This window comes from Muscardinus avellanarius (genome assembly GCF_963383645.1).
Source record: "Muscardinus avellanarius genome assembly, chromosome: 11".
In the NCBI taxonomy this organism is placed as follows: domain Eukaryota; kingdom Metazoa; phylum Chordata; class Mammalia; order Rodentia; family Gliridae; genus Muscardinus; species Muscardinus avellanarius.
In genome coordinates, this window is record NC_137797.1 from 4,345,492 (window position 1) to 4,366,484 (window position 20,993).

General features: G+C 63.4%; 1 protein-coding gene across 2 annotated transcripts in view; it reads left to right on the forward strand.

Annotated features, from left to right (window-relative positions):
• Positions 1-12,642: 12,642 nt before the first annotated feature.
• WNT7B (Wnt family member 7B) overlaps positions 12,643-20,993 on the forward strand; it is a gene marked incomplete at both ends in the record, with an annotated part of 41,031 nt that continues 32,680 nt past the window's right edge. The window contains one exon of one of the 2 annotated variants that reach the window (XM_080706013.1): positions 12,643-12,713. In XM_080706013.1, the coding sequence (XP_080562139.1) occupies positions 12,643-12,713 (71 nt within the window). Of the gene's footprint in view, positions 12,714-16,498; positions 16,582-20,993 lie in introns of those variants that run through there. The other variant, XM_080706012.1, reaches the window with a different exon arrangement.

The window sequence follows — 20,993 nt, forward strand, 5'->3', positions numbered from 1 at the left end:
TGTGGCAGTCATGCAAGCTGGAGAAGGACCCAGGGCACACCCATGGGACAGATGTGTGTGAGCGCAGGTGGGGCCAGGGGAGGGACGCTGGAGCCAGATTCTCCCGTCCAGCAGGACCACACAGATTCAACTCTGGGTGAATGAAGCCCTTGTCCCAGAGGACACCAGGCCATTCTACCTCTGGGACATCTTGGGGCGTGCTCTTTGCCCCCCAGCCTGCGGGTGTGTGCCCCAGTCGGTGGAGTGGAGGGCCAGGCACAGCTGCCTCTGCACCCACAGGGCCCAGCCCCAGGGGTCAGCTTGGAGTTCCTGGGCTGGACCTCTGCGCCCCCACCCTCATGCCAGGGATACAGGCCCAGAGTCCCACGGGGATAGTGGTGGGATCACTTTTCCTGACGGGCAGGATGGAGGGCCCAGCATGCCAGCTCCACACTCCAGTCCTGGGCGGCAGTGGGAGCCAGGCCTGTTGGGCAAGGGGCAGGCTGGGCGCGGAGGGCCACCGGGCCAGGCCGCCTCCACAAGCCCTGGCAGCGCTGGAGCAGCCCCACCCGCCCAGGGCAGCAGCTGCTTCCTGCCAGACAGGCAGACAATGCACTGGCCGGGGCGGGGAGGGGTGGCCCGGGGCCAGGGCTGTCCACCCCCCAGCTACACAGGAAGCGGAACTCAGGAGACCAGTGTGTCCTGGATTGAACTGGGCCTGGCGCTATGGTTTAAAGACTGGATTCTGGGAGGAGGAACCTCCAGAGAGTTAAACTGATTTCTTTTGGCCTTAAAAGGGCCGGGGTCCTGGGACCCTGCCTAGTATGTGCGGAAGGCCTCAGGAAATCTTGGCTTTATTTCCACACCCTCCAGTAGGCCTTGTGCTTGGGCTACACTGGCCGTGGGCTGAGCTCCTTTCTACCGCAGGGCCTTTGCAAGGGCCAGGCCCTCTGCCTCAAGGGCTCTTCTCTCTAAGCACAAAACCTAGTACACGGTAGGACTTTGTGAAGACCCTTGCTGGCTGGCAGCTGAGTGAACCTGCACACAGTAGGACCTCACAAATCCCCTTGCTGGCTGATAGTGAGTGTGGCACACAGTCGGAGCTCACAGGGCCCTTGCTGGCTGACAGCAAGTGAACCTAGCCCACAGCTGGCTGATGGCTGAGCGAGCCCCAGAAGCTTCCTGTGCGCCTCCTACCCGCCCGCCGCTTGGCTTCACCTCCACCCCGGCCCCTCAGGACTGAGGGCCTCTGGGGCCTCTGCACTGACCACGAGTCCTCGCCAGGAAGAGTGCTGGGTGCCCTTCAGCCTTGGAAAGGGTGAGGCACAATGAGGCCCTGCCCACCCCTAGGCCATAACAACAACAACAACAACAACAACAACAGTAATAATAGTAATAAAAACACAACGACAGAACATGAGTCTGCGGAGGAACTGGCACTCTCAGACGCGGTGAGAGGCGAAGGGCGCGGCCAATGCGGACGGCAGTCTGGCAGATCCTCAGAAAGCCAGGGAGAAGACAGCCCCCATGTGACCCAGCAAGTCCACTCCCAGGCCTGCGCCCTGGAGAGGTGGCCGCAGGGCTCAAGAGGACAACTGAACCCCACGTTCACAGCAGCGCTACTCAAAAGAGCCCTAACAGAGCCGGGTGTGGTGGCGCACCCTTGTAATCCCTGCACTGGGGAGGCAGAGACAGGAGGATCGTGGTTCAGAGACAGCCTCAGCTACATAGTGAGACCCTTTGCAACTCAGTGAGACCCCGTTTTAAAGTAAAGAATTAAAAATAGATGCCAGGCGTGGTGGCGCACGCTTGTAATCCTTGCGCTTGGGAGGCGGAGACAGGAGGATTGCTCAGGTTCGAAGCCAGCCTCACTAGCTTAAGAGACCCTGTTTCCAAATAAAAATATAAAATAGGTCTGGGAGTGTAGCCCAGAGGTAGAAGGGTTTCCAGAAACCCCAGTACCACAAAAAAAAAAAAAAAGAATTAAAAATAGGGCTGTAGCATATAGCTGGGAGGTAGAACCCCCCCCCCCCAGGGTTTCACCTCCAGTACTGCACTAAAAAAAGAAAGAAAAGAGAAAGAAAGAAAGAAAGAAAGAAAGAAAGAAAGAAAGAAAGAAAGAAGGAAAGAAAGAAAGAGAAAAGCTGAAACAGTTCTCTGGAAACAGGACGTGGGCATCCGGGCTGGACTGGCCTCTGCTGCGGCCGGTCCCAGCACCAGGGTCTCTGGCGCTGCTCCTGGACCTGCAGGCCCCACTCAGCCCTACAGACCTGGGCCTCAGTTTCCCCGTGTGGGTGGGGTGCAGCCAACGGTTCCCTCCAGGCACCAAGAGGGCGAGGGGTCATCAGGGTCACATAGCCCAGTCCTCTGGGTCCAGAACCTGGCGCTCTCTCTCCTGCCAGGCAGTGTGGGCACAGCAGGTCTTTCCCTGTGGCAGAGCGCCCTCTGGTGGTCACACAGGGCGCTGACGGCGTTGGAGCAGGAATCTGGGACCAGCAGATCCCCAAGGTCAAGGACAGCTGAGGGGTGAGGAGCCGCCCCGGGCAGGAGCGCACCGGGCTGGGCCGCGGTGCCTGTCGCTGAGACAGGCCAGGAGGGGAGCCCAGGATGTCCTCATCAGGTGGAATTGTGGCCGGCTGGCACCCAGGAAGGAGCTGCGGGGCGGAGCTCTCAGGGTTACCAGGTCTTCCCCAGAATGCCCTTGGGCCCCAGGAGCTGAGGGCTTCTTTTATGGGCGCTGTGGACTCCAGCCTGGCCAGTATCTTTCTTGACAGCCCTTGGAGCCCAGGATTCTGGGGTATCAGGCGCCCTGGGGTCCCCGACTTCCAAAGGGCTTCTAACCTGACTATACCCACTGAGGAGGTAGACTGCTCCCTGGATTTAATCTCCATACCCCCCAAAATAAATAAGCAAAAGTGCATCTACTCCCACCGTCCTGCATCCATTTCCCCCCACCCGTGGAATGCAGCTGAGTTTGTTGAAAATGGGGGTGCTTGGGACCTGTGGCTCTCCAGTTTTGGGGGGCCAGGGAAGGCTCATGACAGCTCAAGACCCACTTTCTCAGTGGCTGGGCTTGTCCTCGGCCCTGACCTGGGTTTTCTCACTGTCTGCTCCCAAGAGGGGTGGCACCTGCAGGAGCCACCCAGAGCCTCTGCAGGGACCCCAGGTGGAGGGTAATGGGAATACTGACCGACCAACTGCAGGGATCACTGTCCTCCCATGAACACAGCTCAGCAGAGGAGCCAGCCCCAGCCCAGGCAGAGTCCCAGGTCCAGAAGTTTCCAGGGTATCAGGACAGGCTCCTTCCTCCTGGGGGGCTGTCATAGCTGGCTTCTGGGTCCATAGAACAGACGGTGAGGGCTGGAGACAGGGTCTGGAGATGGACACCGTGGGGAACCAGTTTCCAGGCTACGGCAACCCTGGTCTTCCGTGGTGATGGTATCTCTGAGCTGAACACTCAGTGTGTGGCAGGCCCTCTACAGACTTTCTGCACCTGATAATTTGGAAGGTGTCACGGATGGGGAAACTGAGTCACAGGGCCCAGTTCCCCCAAGGAGCTGCCCAGCACTGTGCCAGGGGCTGTAGACAGTTTCTCACTGCAGCCCTCAGATGGGCCACTTTGTAGGAACGCTCGCCCATGGGTGAGCTCTGAGGTCTGGCTGCAGTTGGCCAACAGAACCACCCCCTGGAGTATGTTAAACATGGAGGCATAACCCCGCTAGTGCCTCCATTACCAGGCGGAGACGGGGAGCCTGTGGAAGGTGCCTGCGTGCCCGCCTTCCTGGGCCTTGCACAGAGGGTTGGGTGCCGGCATGCGTGGCCTGGCCAGCACCCCAGGCTTTGGGTCTGATGCTGAGTCAGCTGGCTGCAGCTACCCTGTGTGCGTGTACATGTGCGTGTGCGTGTGAGTGTGCACACTACACACACAAAACCCCCAGGGGCCTTGTGCACTGGGTCAGCATACTGGGGTTCAGATTCTGCCTCTCTGAGCCTGGCTCTCCATCAAGGCAAAGCGCTCCGGCAAGGCCAGCGTCCTTGCTGCTCATGGGTCCTGTGTGCTCTGCCCTGCCGCTGGGCTCTTGGTGCCCGAGACCAAGGACAAGCACCTGTGGGTTTAGGTCACCCTGGCAACGGGTTTCCAGCTGCAGGAGCACTTGCGCTGCCGATGGCTCGTCCAGCTTCCTGGAGGGTTCTTGGCTCGGAACCGAGCTCCCTGCCAGACCTGGCTGCTCAGAGAGGCTGGGAAAGATGATCTGTTTCCTGCAGGATACCCTTGAGCTAGGAGGCTCAGTGGAGTCCCAGAGCGAGGCTGCAGGGAGATTGTCTGTGGACAAGAGAACTGCCCTGTGCTTCGTTCTGAGTGGTGGCATGTGGAGGGGTGTCAGGCCTGCTCCTCATTCCTTCAGCCTGCCCCTGCTGGACCTGTCCAGGAGCGGCCCCTGCGGCCCCAGTGCGGGCCACAGGGTAAGTTGCAGGCTGGAAAGCGGGTGTATCCCAATATCGTTTCCCCAGTCTCCTCCAATTAACCCCTGCTCAGCTAAAAGATGACACTCACTGGCTGCTAGATGCAGCCATGTGACCAACTTCTAGCCAATAAGAAGTGGGAGAGTCAAGTGGGAGGTCCAGAGGAATGGGCCTACAGCACAGCCCTCCCGGGTCCTGGGCGCAGAGCGGTGCAGCCTATCACAGCCAAGGATGCAGTGTTGGGGGCGGGCGGGCAGGGAGCATCCCATCAGCCCCAGGTCCTCAGCTCCCTTCCTGAGGTAGGGCTTGTGGATAGAGAGTGAGCCTTCTGGCCCATGGGTCTCATCTGCGGCCAGGAAGCCTGCCCAGTGCAGCTGGTCTGCAGGGTTCGTGGGGCAGAGGAGAGGAGCCAGGCCCCTCAGTCCAGTCCGGTCACCGCCTCTCAGCCCACCGCCAGGCTCAGGTCTGCCCAGGCGTCACAGTCAGGATGCGGCCTGACCTCAGCGATCTGGGGTCCCCAGGGAACTTTAGTCAGAAACACAGATTTCTTTATTTTGTTTTGGTACTGGGGATTGAACCCAGAGGCATTCTTCCTCTGAGCCATACCCCTGGCCTCTTTTATTTTTATTTGGAAACAGGGTCTTGCTAAGTTGCTGAACGTCTCAGTTAATTACTAGAACCTGTGATGCCCCTGCTTCAGCCTCCCGAGAACACTGAGTTTATGGCATGTACCACCGTACCTGGCTCAGCTAGGGTGTTTTAAAGACCAAAATGGCATAGCAAGTTTGTTTACAGTGCACTCGTGATTTCCCTACCACAAGCCTCATCCAGAGCTCAGAAGTCTCCCGGGAGCCCCGCTTTCCTGCTCTGTGAGCTCCCGATGGCCCCTTAGCAGGGCGCCCAGAAGTACTGGCAGGCTCCTGGGCTCCTGGGTCCTCGCTCTTCCCTGGAGCTCTGTGGGTCGCTCCACGGGCCTCTTCCCCTAGGTGGGCCCCTCCCCAGGGGCACCCTGCCCCTCCTGTGAGTGACTCCCTCTGAGTCCCTGGACAGGGGCAGACCCCCCACGGGGCTCAGGACAAGTGTGTACACGGCAAGGAGCTGGCAGGTGGGCTCAGAGCATCCATCCACAGACGCTCTTGTCCAAAAGTCTCACCGCGCTCAGGGGCTTCCTTTCCAGAGTCGTGGGGGCAGCTACTAAACCGCCCCCTTCCCCAGACACTCCAGAGAAGCTGGGCTGGGCAACCCCAGAACTTGGCTGATTGTGCGAACTGGGACACTCCGTCAAGAGCGCCCCTCTTCCTCAGGGTCGCCAGGGCCCACAGCACCAAGGCCACGCTCTGTGGCTGGGCTCCCTGTGTGTGCCCTGCCTCCTTCGTCTCAGCGTTTACTCTTCCTGTGACTCCTCGGGCCAGGAGCCGCTGCCCACCCCGTGCCACCCTTTGATTTCTACCCAAAGCTATCCTTCACGTTCAAACCAACAACCTCCGTTTTCCTTCGTCATGTAGTAGGGTACCGTCAACTCAGCAGCTCCGACCGGCCACAGGTCTGTCTGTCCCATGTGCCGCTGGCGGGCCTGGCTCTCAGCTCGGGGTCTCCCAGGCAAAAGGCAAAGCATGGCAGAGCTGGGGTCCCTCCGGAGGCTGCGGGGAGAACCAGGCTGGAGGTCAGAGGACAGCTTCCTGTCTCCTGGAGATGCCCACACGCCTCACCCTGAGCTCCCGCCACCCCGGTCTTCAAGGCCAGCAAGAGGTCAAGTTCTGGGCATGCAGCAAATCTCTGACGGGACAGGGCCCTGGCCAGGGCCAGAGACAGCTCTACTTTTGAAGGGCTTGTGGGAATAAACTTGTGTGTGTATGTGGTACTGAGGTTTGAACCCAGGGATGTCCTCCCTCCGAGCTACACCCCCAGCACTATTTTATTTTATTTTATTTTTCAGTTTGTAACAGGGTCTCCCTAAGTTGCTGAGAGCCTTGCTAAGTTGCTGAGGCTGACCTCGAACCTGCGATCCTCCTGTTTCAGCCTCCCAAGGACTACAGGTGTGCGCCACCTTAACAACATCTTTTGCCTCTTGCGGTCACATGATGTGGCCATGCACAGCTTCTCACTCACAGGCCCAGGCTTAGGGGGACATCCTGGAGAGCCATTGAGGACCCTGCCTCACGCCCGTGGGGTTCACCTGGTCCTGCTAGTACCTTGCTGATGGCCTCCTGTCACCGGCCACTCTCAGCATCCCTCCTCTTCTTGGGCTGGGGGCTCCCAGCAAAGGAAGGGGGTTTCTACCCCACCCCACCCACCCATCCATCCCCAACACCACGCAGCCCAGGGCCCACCTTCCGGGAAGCTGAGAGGTGCAGTGGACAGAGCCTGGCTCTGGGCCCGACAGGGGTTTGAACCCCACCTCCACCAGCACCTCCCTCTCTGCCCATGTGTTTACCCATGTGTAAGGTGAATCCAGTAGCGTCACGTGTGTGAGGCCCAGTAGCAGAGCCCCGTCCTTATCCAGGGGCCACGCGGGCTCAGCGTGACCTGGACGGGGGTTGCTGGGTTCAGGAAATGCTCCCAGGTTGTGCCACGAGGTGTGGGGGAGGGCAGCAAGGGCCCCGGGTGGTCGGTGCTGGGGAAGGTGGGCTGCGCTCCAACTCAAGGCGTAGAGGAGTCCAGCCCGTAGCACGGCATAGCACGGCGGGTCACCCCAGCCGCCTGCTTGGAAAATCATTCATTTAGCTGCAATCACTTAACTGAGCACTGACTATAAGCCAGGGTCTCGTGTCTCAGGGTAGAGGAGTAAGCAAGGCAGCCATCGCAATGGCCCGTGGAGTCTGTATGCTGGCGGGAGACAGAAAACAGATAACGGCATGTTGTCCTCCAGGGTTAGAGGGAGCGTGATATGATGGTGAGCGCCATGGAGCTGTGTTTGGGGGCAGGAACGTGGGAGTTCCTCTAATGTGGGCCACTGAAGCTGGGGACTCCCAGAACTAGGGGAAGCATCGTGCCAGAAGGAACTGCCTGTGCAGAAGTCCTGGGGCAGGGACTACCTCGATGTGTTCAAGTGGAGAAAAGAAGTGGTACCTCAGGGCTGGGGCTGCAGCTCGGTGTTAGAACACTTGCCTAGAAGGAAGCACGTGGGGGATGGAGAGGAGAGAAGGGGCTTCCCTATGTGATGTGGTGGAGAGGCAAGTAGGGGACAGAAGATGCCGGGCTGAAGGGCAGGCATTCATTTCTTCCAGAGAGCAACAGGCAGCCACAGAAGGTTTAAGCAAGAGAAATGGCCCGATTCGGCTTGTGCTTATCCAGAGTCCTCTGGCACAGGCTCTCTTAGGGGGCCGAAAGAGGCCGCAGGGCACAGCGGCCCCTTCATCTTTCTGGGCGGAGTCGGTGGTGGCCAGTGGCCTGGGGGCGGGGCAGGGAAGGCGGAGCTGAGGACCTGTGACTGGATTCGATCCAGGAAGTGAGGCCCCCCTCGACTCCAGCTGGAGAAAGTGGGAGGAGGCTTTGGCCGGAAGGATTAGGATTCTCATCCTGGTCAGCACCAGCCCAGGCATACCCTGGAAGCAAGCATAACATATTGGAGGAAGGGGGATCCAGTTCCAGGGGGCCCACGTGCAAATGCGTGTAAGAGATGTGCTCCTGGCCAGGCTCATCTTCCAACCTCTGTGTCCTCCCCTCCCCTGCCAGCATGCCAGCCCCCAAAGCCAGGGACTTCCTGTCTGCCCCCTCTGTATCCCAGCACACGGCCCCAGGCTGGAGCCTCCAGGGACTCAGCAATGCCTGCCCAGGGGAAGGACAACTGAGCCCAGAGCATGGTGATAGGGCGGGCCTGCTTCGTGGGGGTCCTGTGAGGACGCAGTGGGGCTGCGCTGGGAACAGGTGGGATAGGCACTGCACTCACACGTCCAGCAGGCCGTGCTTTCCCATGAAACGTGAGCTGGTGTGGATCGAATTACTGGTTTGTTTGTTTTCTCGTGGTACTGGGGATGGAACCCAGGGGCATTCTACCTCTGAGCTACACCCCCAGACCTATTTTTTATTCTTTATATTTTGAAACAGGGTCTCACTGAGTTGCAAAGGGCCACACTAAGTAGCTGAGGCTGTCTGCGAACCGCAATCCTCTGGTATCTACCTCCCGAATACTGGATTATAAGCATGCACCACCACGCCCAGTTTCGAATTACTCTTAATATTTCCATTCCCACACAAAACTCATCCCAGTATGGCGAGCCCTGGGAGCTTCTTGCCAGGGCACAGAGTGACCACTGGCCTCTAGGGAAACTGTGGGGCAGATGTTGGAAAAGTACACACACACACACACACACACACACACACACACACACACACGCAACCACCCATCCACGCAACCATCCATCCATCCATCCACCTATCTGTCCACATCCATCTATCCACATATCCTCTATCCATCATCCACTCATCCATCCATCCACGTATCAACCCGTCCATCCTCCAACCACCCATCTGTTCAATCACCCCATAACCTATTTATTCATCATCTACCCATCCACCCATTTGTCCATCCATCCATTCATCTATCATCCATACACTTATCCACCCATCCATCCATCCATCCATCCACTCACCCACCCACCCATCCATCATCTTCCCATTCATCTACACATTCATCCATCCATCCACATATCCACCCACCCACCCACCCATCCATCCAAGCACCATTCGTCCATTATCACTCATCCATCCATGTATCTATCCATGTATCCACACATACATCCACATATCCATCCATGCATCCATCCATTCATCCATCCATCCATCCACAATTCACCACCCACCCACCTGTTCACCCACCTGTTCACCCCCTTCCATGCTCACATTCAGCCACCCACACATCCATCCACCCATCCATGCACATGCCTATCCATTCATTTACACAATCCATCCATCTAGTCATCTGCCCAGGACAGATTCATCCATCATCCGCTATCCATCATCCATTCCTCTACTTATCCATCCATCCATCCAACCACTGATCCATCCCTCTATCCATCCCCACATATCCATACAGGTGTCCATCTCCACATCCAGGTGCCCACACCTCTGTCCCCATATATCTATCCATGTACCTCTCCATGGGCGTATGCATCCAGGTATCTGTCCACCCATCTTTTACTCTCATCTGACCCTTCCTCAGCTCTGCTATGGACCTCGCGGTCATGGAGAAAAGTCAGCGTTGTCATTAGCCTTGGGTATCTGTTCTGGAGGACACAATTAGAGGAAGCTCGTGGCCCAGAGCCAATGGGATGCTGTGGACACAGGGGCTGTCTAAACTAAAAACCTGGCCCTGCTGCTCCCCTGTATGGGACCTGCTCCTGGCTCCCACTGTCCATCAGATCAAGCCCAGGACCCTTGGGTGGGCATTCAGGGTGTCTCCACCCCAGCCTTGTTCCTCCCCAGATCAGTCATACTCACCTGGAGCAGCTTCTTACAGGTCACATCCTCTAGAATGTCCAGAGAAGGCAGAGCCCGGTGGACCAGCTCTTAAAAAGGGACCCAGCAAGTCCCGAGTTCCTGTTGACCAGAGGAGAGGAAGGGGCTCTCAGGAGCGGGACAGTCACGTGGGCTGGCATGTGGGAGATGTGGCAGATTCCAGTGACCTCTAGCCCCTCTCAGGGAGAGCCGGACAGAGGCTCCTGACTGCCTTCCACATGCAACCAGAGAGTTGTCCTGCTTAGAGACACCCCACAGGCAGCCCCCCCCCAATGCCTCTGGAAACTGTGGGGCTGCCAGAGGAGGCCTGGATGGACAGTGGGACAGACATCTGACTCACCCTGCTGGGCCACGTCCTGAGCTCTGCAGCGGTTGGGTGCCTGTGTGTGCCAGGCTCGCGCATTCTGGTGTCAGAAGGACCACTGTGGGGAGTGGGTACCACCTGATGGTGATGGTGACCGGGGCCCGACACTGCAGGCTGTGGGTGGCCAGAGACCCCGGGGGCTCCTGGATGTCCTGACTTTGAAAAATTTTCCCAGCAGACGTGCAGCCTCCACTCTCTCTCCTCCATGGTCTCCCCACCGCACCCTCAAACAGGTGCAGGATCCTTGGAGCCAGACCTTGTCCACAATCCTATTCAAGCTGTGATGCCCTATTGGGGGGCAGGGGCTGACCTGTTTAAGGTCCCAGCCCTGCGGGTGCAAGAATCTCGTGCTGCCTCTGCGAAGCCCTACAGCTATTTGGGGACCCTTCAGGCACCCACCGGACCCCCAGGGTGGCAGGAACCTAGGGGGCCCACCGAGTTCAGCCCGACTCTCCCGCGGTGCCGCTTCCCCCAGCCACCGGCAGGGGGTAGCAGGGCGCCGCGCGGCAGGCCGATCTCCGGGTCCCTCTGCTTTCCCAGGGAAACTGAGGGACCGAGAGGCTGTGGGAGTCGGTGGACTAACACGGGGTCCCGCCAGCCGACTGTAATCCGCTTCTCTCCAGTCCCACCCCACCCCGTGAGTCCTGGAGCCAACCCGACCTCACCCGGGGACCGGCCCAGGCAGGAGCGAGAGGGGTCCGCGCGGGGAGGATGCCCTTGCTGTACCCGCCCCGCCGCAGCCAGACGGGTCTTGGGGACCGATCCCACTAGCGACGCCAAGCTCGAAGCTGCTGGCGGGAGGGCGGAGGGGCCCCCAGACCCATGCCGGCGTAGGGCGCTGCCGGCCTCCTGGACCCGGCACCTGTGCTCGGGCTCCCGCGTGCGAGTGTCGCTCCGTGTCGCCGCCAGGTGGCAGCATCGGCCAGCCCAGCGGCTCGGGATCTCGCTACTGGACCCGGCGGTTCCCCAGCCCGGCTCCGGGTCGGCGAAGTAGGGCGACACCCGGGCCGCTGGCGAGCAGGGGCACTAGGTGGGGCTGCCGTTCCGCTTCTGCCTGTGCCTCAGTTTCCCTGCCTGTGATCCAGACCCCTTTCTTCTCGGAGGCCTCCCTCCCGCCCCGCTCCGCACAGCTGCACATCCGCCTGCCTCTGATCCTGGGGCCCACTCTCCCGCGCCGGGGTCATGGCAAAGGTTCAGAGGATTTGGAGGATTAAGAGGGGATCAGGGCCGGGGTCGGGCGGGACGGGCGGGGTGGGGGACAGTAGCTCCTGCGGCCTCCGCGGGGGCGAGGCGAGGTGGGCTGCAGGGCTGCCGGCAATCCTCCTCCCTCAAACACCTGCTAGCTCCCACCCAGCAGCGCTGGCTCGGGACTGAACTGTCCCCGCGTCCATCTGCTGGCAAGGACCTGGACCACGGCCACCGGCCGCCCCCTGAGGACATACCGGGCCTGGCGCAGCAGGGTCTGCGGATCCCTGCGCCCACTCAGCAGGGGCTGAAGCGGGCCCGCCTAGCTCCGGTGTGCCCGGCACCGCGGCCGGTCCAGCGGGCGCGCCGGGTCGCTCAACAAGAACACCGGGCTGAGCTCCTCGGAGGGGACCAGGAGGGACGGGGCCCAGCGCCGGGGGCCTGCTCAGTGCTATGCCTTCCACTGCCGGCCAGTGCCCGTGCCTCGGCGGACCGGTCCCCCGTGCCATCCCCTTCGCGTGGCCAGGCTAGACAGCGCGTCTCCCGCGTCCCCGCGCTGGGCGCTGGGGATGCGGCTCCCCCCCAGGCGGCCTGGAAGCAGGAATACTGCGGCAGAGGCGGGCCCGGAGCGGAGATGGTGGTCCCTCCCACCCCCTCCGGCCGCCCGAGCCCGAGTGCCCCCCAGGCCCGCCCTCTCGGGGCCCGCCCGCGGGCGCAGGTGCCCCTTGGAGCCGCGCCGTCCGCGCGCTCCGCACACGCTCTGCCCCCACGCGGCCCCGGAGGGCGGTGGGAGGGGGCCGGCCGGGGAGGGAGGGGCGCCGGGAGAAGCGTTCGAGTGTCGGGGGCGGGAGGGCGGAGGCGGCCGCGGCGGGCGGGCGGGCGGGGGCGGGCGGGGGGCGGGCCCTCCTACCTGCGCTCGCCGGCGGGCGCCGCGGGCCGGCCGAGTCACCTGCGGAGGCCGGCGAGTGCGCACGCAGCGGCCGCGGAGCGGGAGGCGCAGGCGGGCCAGCAGGCGGCTCCGAGGCGCGGCCGCCGTGCTCCGCGGGCCTGGGGCGGCGCCCGGGCTCGCCATGGTGGCGGCGCGTGCCGAGCGCCCGCGCGTCGCCCGCCGCCCGAGCCCCCGCGCCGGCTGAGCGCCCGCCGCCCGCCCGGCCCGCCCCGGCCGTCTATGGCGCAGCCCCCCGCGCTGGATCATGCACAGAAACTTTCGCAAGTGGGTCTTCTACGTGTTCCTCTGCTTTGGCGTCCTCTACGTGAAGCTGGGGTGAGTCGCCGCGGCGGCGCGGGACCCTCGGCGCCCCGCAGGCGGCGGCCCCCACCCGAGCGCCGAGGCCGGCCGCGCGGAGCAGCAGCGGGCGCGGCGTCCACCTGCCCGGGCCGGGCGCGCCCCCTCCCCGTCCACCTGCCCGGGCCGGGCGCGCCCCCTCCCCGTCCACCTGCCCGGGCCGGGCGCACCCCCTCCCCGTCCACCTGCCCGGGCCGGGCGCACACTCCCTCCTTCTCCCCGTCCACCTGCCCGGGCCGGCCGGGCGCCCCCCCCGCCCCCCCCCCCGGCCGCCGAGCCGGCCGAGCGCTCCGGCCCGAGGGCGCGGCGGGCGGGCGGGGGGCGGCGGGGGCGCGCACCGGCCTGGAGCGCGCGGCCGGGCATATCCATCACCCGGACGTGTTGAAATTACCCTGACAGCTCGTCGGGCTGGCTGGGGATGGGCCGCCCGGGCCGCCGGCCGCCTGGGGCTCCCCGGGCCGCCCCCCGCCCGCGCGGGCGCCCCCTCCGCCGCGCTCCCCCTCTCCGGCGGGCGCCCGGCGGGCCGCGCTCGCTGCTCGCCGCGGTAGCTGCTCCGAGTCGTATTTCCACATTCCTGAACACAGCCGAGTCCTTACCTGTTGAGCCGCGATCTCCTTTAGACAGATTCCGTCCCGGCCTCCCTGGATTGGGGGTGGGGGCGCGCGGAGGCCGGAGCGAGCTGGGTGCACCCTCGCGGGGCGGCCCTGCGCGGAGCCGCCGCCGCCCCCCGCACCTGCGGGCGCTCGCGCCCCGCGCCCCCCGCGCCCCGGGCGGTGGGGAAGGAGGGCAGCCCCGCGGGAGCGGCGGCTTTGGCGTAAGTGCGAGACCGGCTCGCCGGCGAAAGGTGGAAGCCCGGCTTGGGAGTCATCGGTCGGCTGTCCATCCCCTCTCCTCCGCCACCTTGCGGGTGGAGAACTGAGTCCCAGAACCGGCAGGGGTCGGAGCCGGCGGCCTCGGAGGCCGGCCGGGCGGGAAGCCCCTGGAGCTGGCTGCGGCCCTGCCCGCCTGGGCGGGCGTGTCTGTGGCTGCTGGTGGCTCTGTTTGTTGTAGGTCTACGGGTAGGCCGTGTCCCTGGGTGTTTGTTTCTGGAGGTGAGGGGTGCCGCGTTGGGCCGGCCACCGTCTTCCGGCCACTCAGCAGCCCTCCGTGGGGTGGGCAGTCCCACCGAGTCCCTGTGCCTGCCGCCTGCGCTCAGGCCTTTCCAGAAAGCTTCTTGCAGCCCCAGAGTCCTGGGCTTGTGCTCTTCCGGCATGGAGGGTTAGACAGTGAGCCCAGGAGGCCAAAGCGGCTGTCCACAGGGACCAGGGGCAGAATGGGACTGGACCGCCCCTGGCCTGCACTGCCCACCACTCTTCCTAACACCAGTTCCCCAAAAGGAACCTTCAGGGAGCAGCCCCTCCCCCACAGCTAGTGGACAGGGCTCTGCCCTCTCTCCACCCCAAGCAGGAGCTGAGGGCCAGGCCTAGCCTGTACTCCTGGGCTGGCCTCTGGGCTTGGAGGCCTGCCTGGCTTGCCTGATCCCCCTGAACCCGCCCCCCCGTAAGTGGGAATGTGGCCCTGATTTCTCTGAACAGCTTGGTGTAGGTGAGCAGGACCCCATCCCGTCTCCCTGTGGCCCAGCCTGAGCTCCCAACCTCCTGAATCAGCTTCCCTCTGGGAATGTGCAAGAAAGGGGCAGTGGACAGATGTCCCTCTGTGTGCTCTGACTCTGCCCAGGAGTCCCACGGGAGGAACTGATTCCTCTACACCACACACGTCTCCCTCCTGGGATTCCAAAATGTGATCTCCAAATCCCTGGTGGGATGACGGCCAGGAAAGCCAGACACCCACCCGTGACCCGTTCAGGAGAGGTCAGGGAGAGGAGCAGGCTGGCTCCTCCCCAGGGGCTCTGGCCTTGCTCTCGGCGAGTAGGAGGATGCTGCTGGGCCCAGGTGGGGCCTAAAGGGTTAAGTGACTTGGGAGCCCATGGGTGGAGAAGGGGACTTGGGGTCTGGGACCATCCTCCCATCACCCCTGGCCAGTGCCCTGGGCGATAATCTACCTGACCGGGCTCCCTTCCCTCATCTGAAAAAAAAAAAAAAATAGGGTGATGTAAGCATCCCCTTGGGGCTGCTGGGGGATCCGTCCTGGGGGCCTCTGCCCTGGAGGTAGTGAGGGCATGTGTCCCAGTAAACCCCAGTGGCACTGGTAAAGCCTTTCGAATGTTAATAACTATGAGATCACAGCCAGCAGGCACCGTGGGACACTTCCAGAAGGTGTATTTCAGGACTTTGGAATGCCAGGAGCCAGGATCTTAGCGTCATCAACATATCCACTTCAAATTCGAGATGGCAGGGACTTGGGGGGATCTGTGCTCACAGCCTTCTAAGCCCACCCTCGCTTGCTGTGTGTTTCTGTGTGTGCTGGGGGGCTAGCCTCCCTTGCCCCCACAGTGCACATAGGTTCATCACATGCATGCGCCCTTCTGCCGGTGCACCTCACGTGTGCAGTCCCTGGGGGCTTCCCTCCTAGCAGGAACCAGAACTCAGTCCTCCCAATGCCAAAACAGCTATGTCTTGGATTCTGAGCAGTTTCAAAACAGGGTCGCTTTGAGAGTTAGTTTCTAACCCAGAGCCCGCTTGGGACGGAGCAGCGGAGCAGCGGGGCAGCACCAGCCTCTGACGAGGAGCAGGGGGACCTGGGACCAGGGGTGGTGGCGGGTGCAGGAGGGCGTTCCTTCCTGGAGGATGCTGGGGATGGGCCTCCGTGCCAGGCCATCCCCTCCTCAGGACCACTGATCACACTGTACAAGGCTCCTTCTGCTTGTTTGCCCTGTTGGGTGCCTTCCCTGGGGCTGGTTTCCACTCCTCTACAGAGAGGTTTGTTCTTACCCAGCCAGGCTTGGCAGACAATAGGAGGTGGGACCCTAAATCTGTGTTTTTAGGCTTAGAAAAGCTTACTGGAAAAGGGGATTGTTTAGAATAGTATGTCCTTGTGGGTCTGCTCCACCCTGCACCAAATCCCAGCCGAAGCCTCAAAAGGAAAGCTTGAGCGATGTATGGGGGAGCCGGGTGACCTGCACCCAGCCTCCCCCGACTGGTGGCCCACGCAGGCCGAGGCGCAGCCCGGACGGTGCCTCTGTGCGCGCACACCTGCGCCCTTCCAGACCGCCCACGCTCCCGCAGGCGCATGCCGGCACAAGCCTGCACACACGAGCACCGCCGCTGAGCGAGCCCCCCACGAGCAGCACCCCTCCTCCTCCGCGCGGGCGCCCTCAGGTGCGCCTTCCAGAGCCAGGCGGGAGAGGTGTGGCCCGCGAAGGTGGGGGTGCGGGTGTCCGGCCAGGGCCAGGCCGGCAAGCCCTGGGGGCGGCTCCCGCCGCACGCTCCGGTCAGCCTCCCTTTAAAAAAACCCGCCCGCGGAGGAGGCGGATGTAGGGGCGGCCCGTCCAATGGCAGCCGCGCGCCTCGGGAGACTTGGAGACATGAGCCCGAGCGAGCGACAGAGCCGGGTCGCACCGACAGACTGACGGAGGGCCAGACAGCCGCCGAGGCGAGCCCGCAGCCCCGGGCCCGGCCCCCGCGCCAAACTCCAGCCCCGGCGCCCGCCGCCGCCCAGCCCCAGCGCGATGCGCGGCCCTGGCGGCGGGGCGCGGGCGACCACTGCCCCCGGGCCCGCGAGCCCTGGCCCCTAGCGCCCCGCGCCGCCGCGCCGCCCGGGCAGGGCCGCGGGGACCCGGCCTCCGCTGGCGCCGGAGCCCTGCCGGTGGGACGCGCCGACCCACCATGCTCCTGCGGTCGCGGCGGAGCGCGCTCCTCTCCGTCTATTGCCCGCAGATCTTTCTCCTCCTGTCCAGCGGCAGCTACCTGTGAGTGCCGCGGGCGGCCGGCGGGGCGGGCGGGCGGGCGGGGGCTCCCTGGCCACCAGCGCTGGAGCGGGGTGGGCAGGGAGCGGCGAGGAGGCCGCAGGGTGGGGCGCTGGGTGCCCGCAGCCCCCGCGCACCGGAACCTGGAGGTTTCGGGCGGTGCTGCGGGCCCACGCCGCTGCGCTGGACACCTGGGGAAGAGCTGCCAAAGTGAGCAGTGCCCGGCTCGGGGTCAGAAAGGGGGCCGAGAGCGGCCCCACCGCCCGCCAGGATAGGCTGCGCGCACCCAGCGCGGGGCCGGCGAGAGCCGGGCTGCGCGAAGATCCCCTGCGCTTCCCCGCGGAGCCCTGGACCAGCCGGGCCCCTCTGCTGCGTGAGCCCGCGCGGTGCGCACGGGCATGGCGCACCCGCGAGAACTGCCCGCACGCCCGCCCCGGCGGCGCACGCACGGCGCACACGTGCACGCCGCGCCCCCCAGACGGCATCCAGGGCTGCTCCGCAGGCGCCGCGGCGCGGGCGGCCGGCCCCCAGCCCTGGGGGGCTCCTCGCCTGGAGCCCAGGAGGGCGGCCGCGGAGCGCCCAGGTAGCAGGCTGAGCAGCCGCGGCGTGGGCGCGCCGCCGGGCAGCGCCACCGGCCGCGGGCAGCCCGGGGTAGGCCCAGTCCGGCCCGGCCCGGAGAGCCGAGGGGGCGCGTCCGCGCAGCGGCTTCGCCCGGTTCCTAATGGGACGCATATGCTCTGGCCTCCATTTAAAAAGAAGTTTGATTTATGGAACCGCCGTTTGGGGGAATTCAAGCTGGATGCTACTGATTAAACCTCAGAGCCAGCTCTCCCTCCCCCTCCCTCCCCTCCCCCGCCCCTCCTTGACACGCGGGCCACGTCCGGGGTCGCCTAACGCGGCCAGAGGGGGCAGCCGCCGCCGTCCCGCTCCCCGCCGCCCCCTCCTCCCGCGCGCGGCCGCGGTCCTAATAAATCGCCGCGCCCCCACCCCCTTTTAATAACGACACAGCCAATTTCTCCTCCAGCTCCTAGGAAATTACTATCCTACCAGTTTTCCTTCTATAAATAGCCGCGCATCTTGAAACAAAAGTTCGCAACCGCAGCCAGATGCTGCGAGGCCCGCGGTTTCCCCGACTGTGGGACATAATTACAAGGTCCGGGCAGAGGGAGCGCTCCAGGCCCAGCGGGCAGCCCCGGCTGCGGAGGCATCGCCTGGGGCGGGGTGGGGGAGCAGGCGGCTCTGGCAGGGCCAGGGGCCTTAGGCACCGCCTGATCAGCGGGGGCCCAGGCTAAGAAAGTGCCCGGCCAGAGGGCCCTCCTTCTGACTCCCTTCCTGGGGCACTCAGGGGCCCTCGGAATGACCAGGCTGCAGTTCTTGGAGTTCACTAAGCCCCCCCCCCCCAGTCCTGGCATCTCAACATCAACGTGGAGTCTTGCTAGAGATCCCACAGCTACTCTGCCCAAGAAACCGTTTTTTTGGAGCTGGCTGGCTGAGGTTTGGTGTTCCTGGGGAGGTGTCCAGCGGTGGGAGCCAGGAGGAGCCCTGGCGGGGTTTGGAGTGAGAGTCTGAGAGGAGGAGGTGAGCTTGGGGCTCAGGAGCTGTTAGGGAGAGGGGTGCCCCCAGCGGTTGGGGGAGGTGTCTGTGGCAGGTGGTGGCCGGTGCACTTCTGCAGCCGCAGGTTTTCCTTAGGTGGGGGTGGCCCCGCCTCCCAGCCCGTCTGTAGCATCTGTACAGGCTTGTCCCCTGACCGCACACACACAGGCCTTGTGGGCAGAAGTTCTTTAAAGGGAGCAGCTTTCTTAAATGGTCCAGTGCTGGGGTCTAGCAGGAGCCCTGGGGCTCCATAAGCCAGCCTAAGCCCCCGCCTGGCCTCAGTGGGCAGCCCCAGCCCCAGGGGGAGAAAGCGCTGATGCCGCCTTCACTGGGACTCTGCTGTGACCCTGAGCCATGGAGGCCCGGGGGCCGCTGGCTTCCCCCAGCTTGCTGGGTGGCCCAGGGCTGGCGGGTTTGAAAGATGCCCCAGGTGAGAGCAGGACCCAGACTATTCTAAGGCAAGCCTGGGTAGCTAGAAGACCTTGCTTCTGTGGCCCTGGCTGGTGGCCGGCCTTGGGTGTGGAAGAGCCGGGAGGACAGGAAAGGTGGTCGGGCATTGAGCCCATCCTCAGACCCACAGATGGCAGGAATACCCCGAGGTCAGCCCCTGGCATCTGAGTTTGCCGGGGCCAGGGGAGGCCCTGGGCGGAGGCTCTGTTCTGCTCCAGGGAACTTTCCAGAAGGCATCCCATGGCTCAGATCAGACACTGGCGGACAGTTGATCCTGCCCCTTTCATCTGGGCTGTTCTCCCAGCTGCCCGTGCTGGGCTGTGGTCCGCACACAGCGAATCTCAGACACATGCCTGGCCCCTGCCGCTGATTGGGTTGGACGGGTGTGCTGGCCTGGAAGGGCCCCGGGCCCCCGGCGGATGCCGGGTGCGGCCCAGCTGGGTGAGGAGCTCCGGCCAGCCCCAGCCAGCCCCATGCTGGCTGGTCAGAGAGCAGGCTCCCAGGGCCAGTGAGGGTCAGCAGAAGCCCAAGAGAGGGCAGGTGGGGGCCGCAGTTCACGAAGAGGGCTTGCGGTGCTGGGTCGGTTGGCACAGGGGCCTGGCCCGGCATGGAGCCAGGACCAGGCTGGGCCACTGTCCTGGGCAGGTCCCTTCCGGTCTTGGCCTCCCTCTCCCAGATGTGGCTGTTGGCTGTGACACCCCCCCCCCAGGTCTTCCGGTACAGCCTCATGGTGACCGCCCGCTCTGGGGAGCTGGGTGAGTCATGGGTGACAGGGTGGTTACTCACCGACCACCTGGCTGTGGGGGGTGGGGGGCGCTCACCACGGCCCTGCCAAAGCCGGGCTTCTTCCCGACTCCCACTGTGGCTCGGCTGGTGGTGTAGACCGCAGTCTCAGAAGGCCTGTGGGCATGACCCTCGGCAAGCCCACTCCCTCCCATGGGGGCAGATGAGGCCATGTGGCTCCAGTGTAGACATGTCTCCCTTGGAGAGGAGCAGCGAGAGGCCCTGAGGGTGGGTCTCCCCAGGTACAGGAGGCCTCGCTGGACCTCGGTCTCTTCTTTGGTCACTGTGCCACAGGGAGAGTAGAGCGGGAGACCTCATGGGCTCTTAACTCCCAGGATGGCCCACCTGGAGGTCGGCAAAGGGGCCCCTCTGTCACAGCACACTCCACGAGACCCCTTGCCATATGGCTGAGGCTTGTCAACCTTGAAATTGAGGGTGGTGCCCACTGGGGAGGTTGGCTCCGGCTGCCGTCGGGATCCAGGCTCGAGCGGATGGGCCCTTTTCTAACCCCCCTTGGGTCCTTGTGAGGCCGAGGGGCGTGCGGACAACCAGATGTGTTTCTCCCCTGACTTTTCTGTGTGGTGAGGATGTCATGGGGTAGCCCTGGATGCCCAGAGAGAAATTGCGGGAAAGCTGTGCTCGGTGCCTGGTATCCAGCAACTGCTCTGGAGAGAGTTGTTCTCTGGCATGAGAAGCGGGGAGGCCGGCCACGGGTGATAGCGAGGGAGGCCCAGGGGCTGTACTGGTTCAGGAGGGAGTTAGCAGCTTTGGGGCGCCTCAGCAGGCATCCTGGAGAAGTGGCCTGCACTTGTCATCCCAGCATTTGGGAGGCTGAGACAGGAAGATCGTAGTTTGTGGCCAGACTCAGCTACTTAGTGAGGCCCTTTGCAACTCACTGAGACCCTGTTTTAAAATAAAGAATAAAAAATAGGGCTGGAGGTGTAGCTCAGAGGTAGAATGCCCCTGGATTCTATCCTCAATACCGCAAGAGAGAGAGAAAAAAAAGTCGCCTACACAGGGTTTTGAAGGATGGATAGGAGTTGGCTGGAATAATTAAGAGCTTGAAAGAGACTGCTGGGTGAGGGAGCAGTAGGACAGTCTAACACGTGGACCCGGGCGCCCCGTCCACACCTCACAGCGTTTCACTGAGGGGGCAGATGGGGTGCCGGAGCTGGAGAGGAGCCTTTCCTGAGGTCACCGGGAGTGTGGCATCCAGGCCTGCACTGCCTCTCAAGGGTCATGCTCTCTAGGGTAGTTCAGCCGGGAGGGGGACCCCAGGTGTGGGGCACCAGGAGGCCCCCCAGCCCTGGGGTGCACTAGGACTGGCAGGTGACCTCAGGAAGGCAGTGATTTTTTGAGGCGCCCATTGCACATGGCTTATTTCCTCTGTCACACAGGTCCCGGCCCTCTAGAGGCTCGGTGGACACAGGGCTGGCCAGTCCTGCCCCGTCCCCACCCCACACCCTTGACCTCACACCAGCCACGAAGGCCGCAGCCTGGTCTGCACCGAGCTCCATCGGGCAGCCTCCGGGACAGCCTGGAGGTGGTGGCGGGCCTGTGGATGGGTGGGCGGGGTCTCCTTTTCAGAG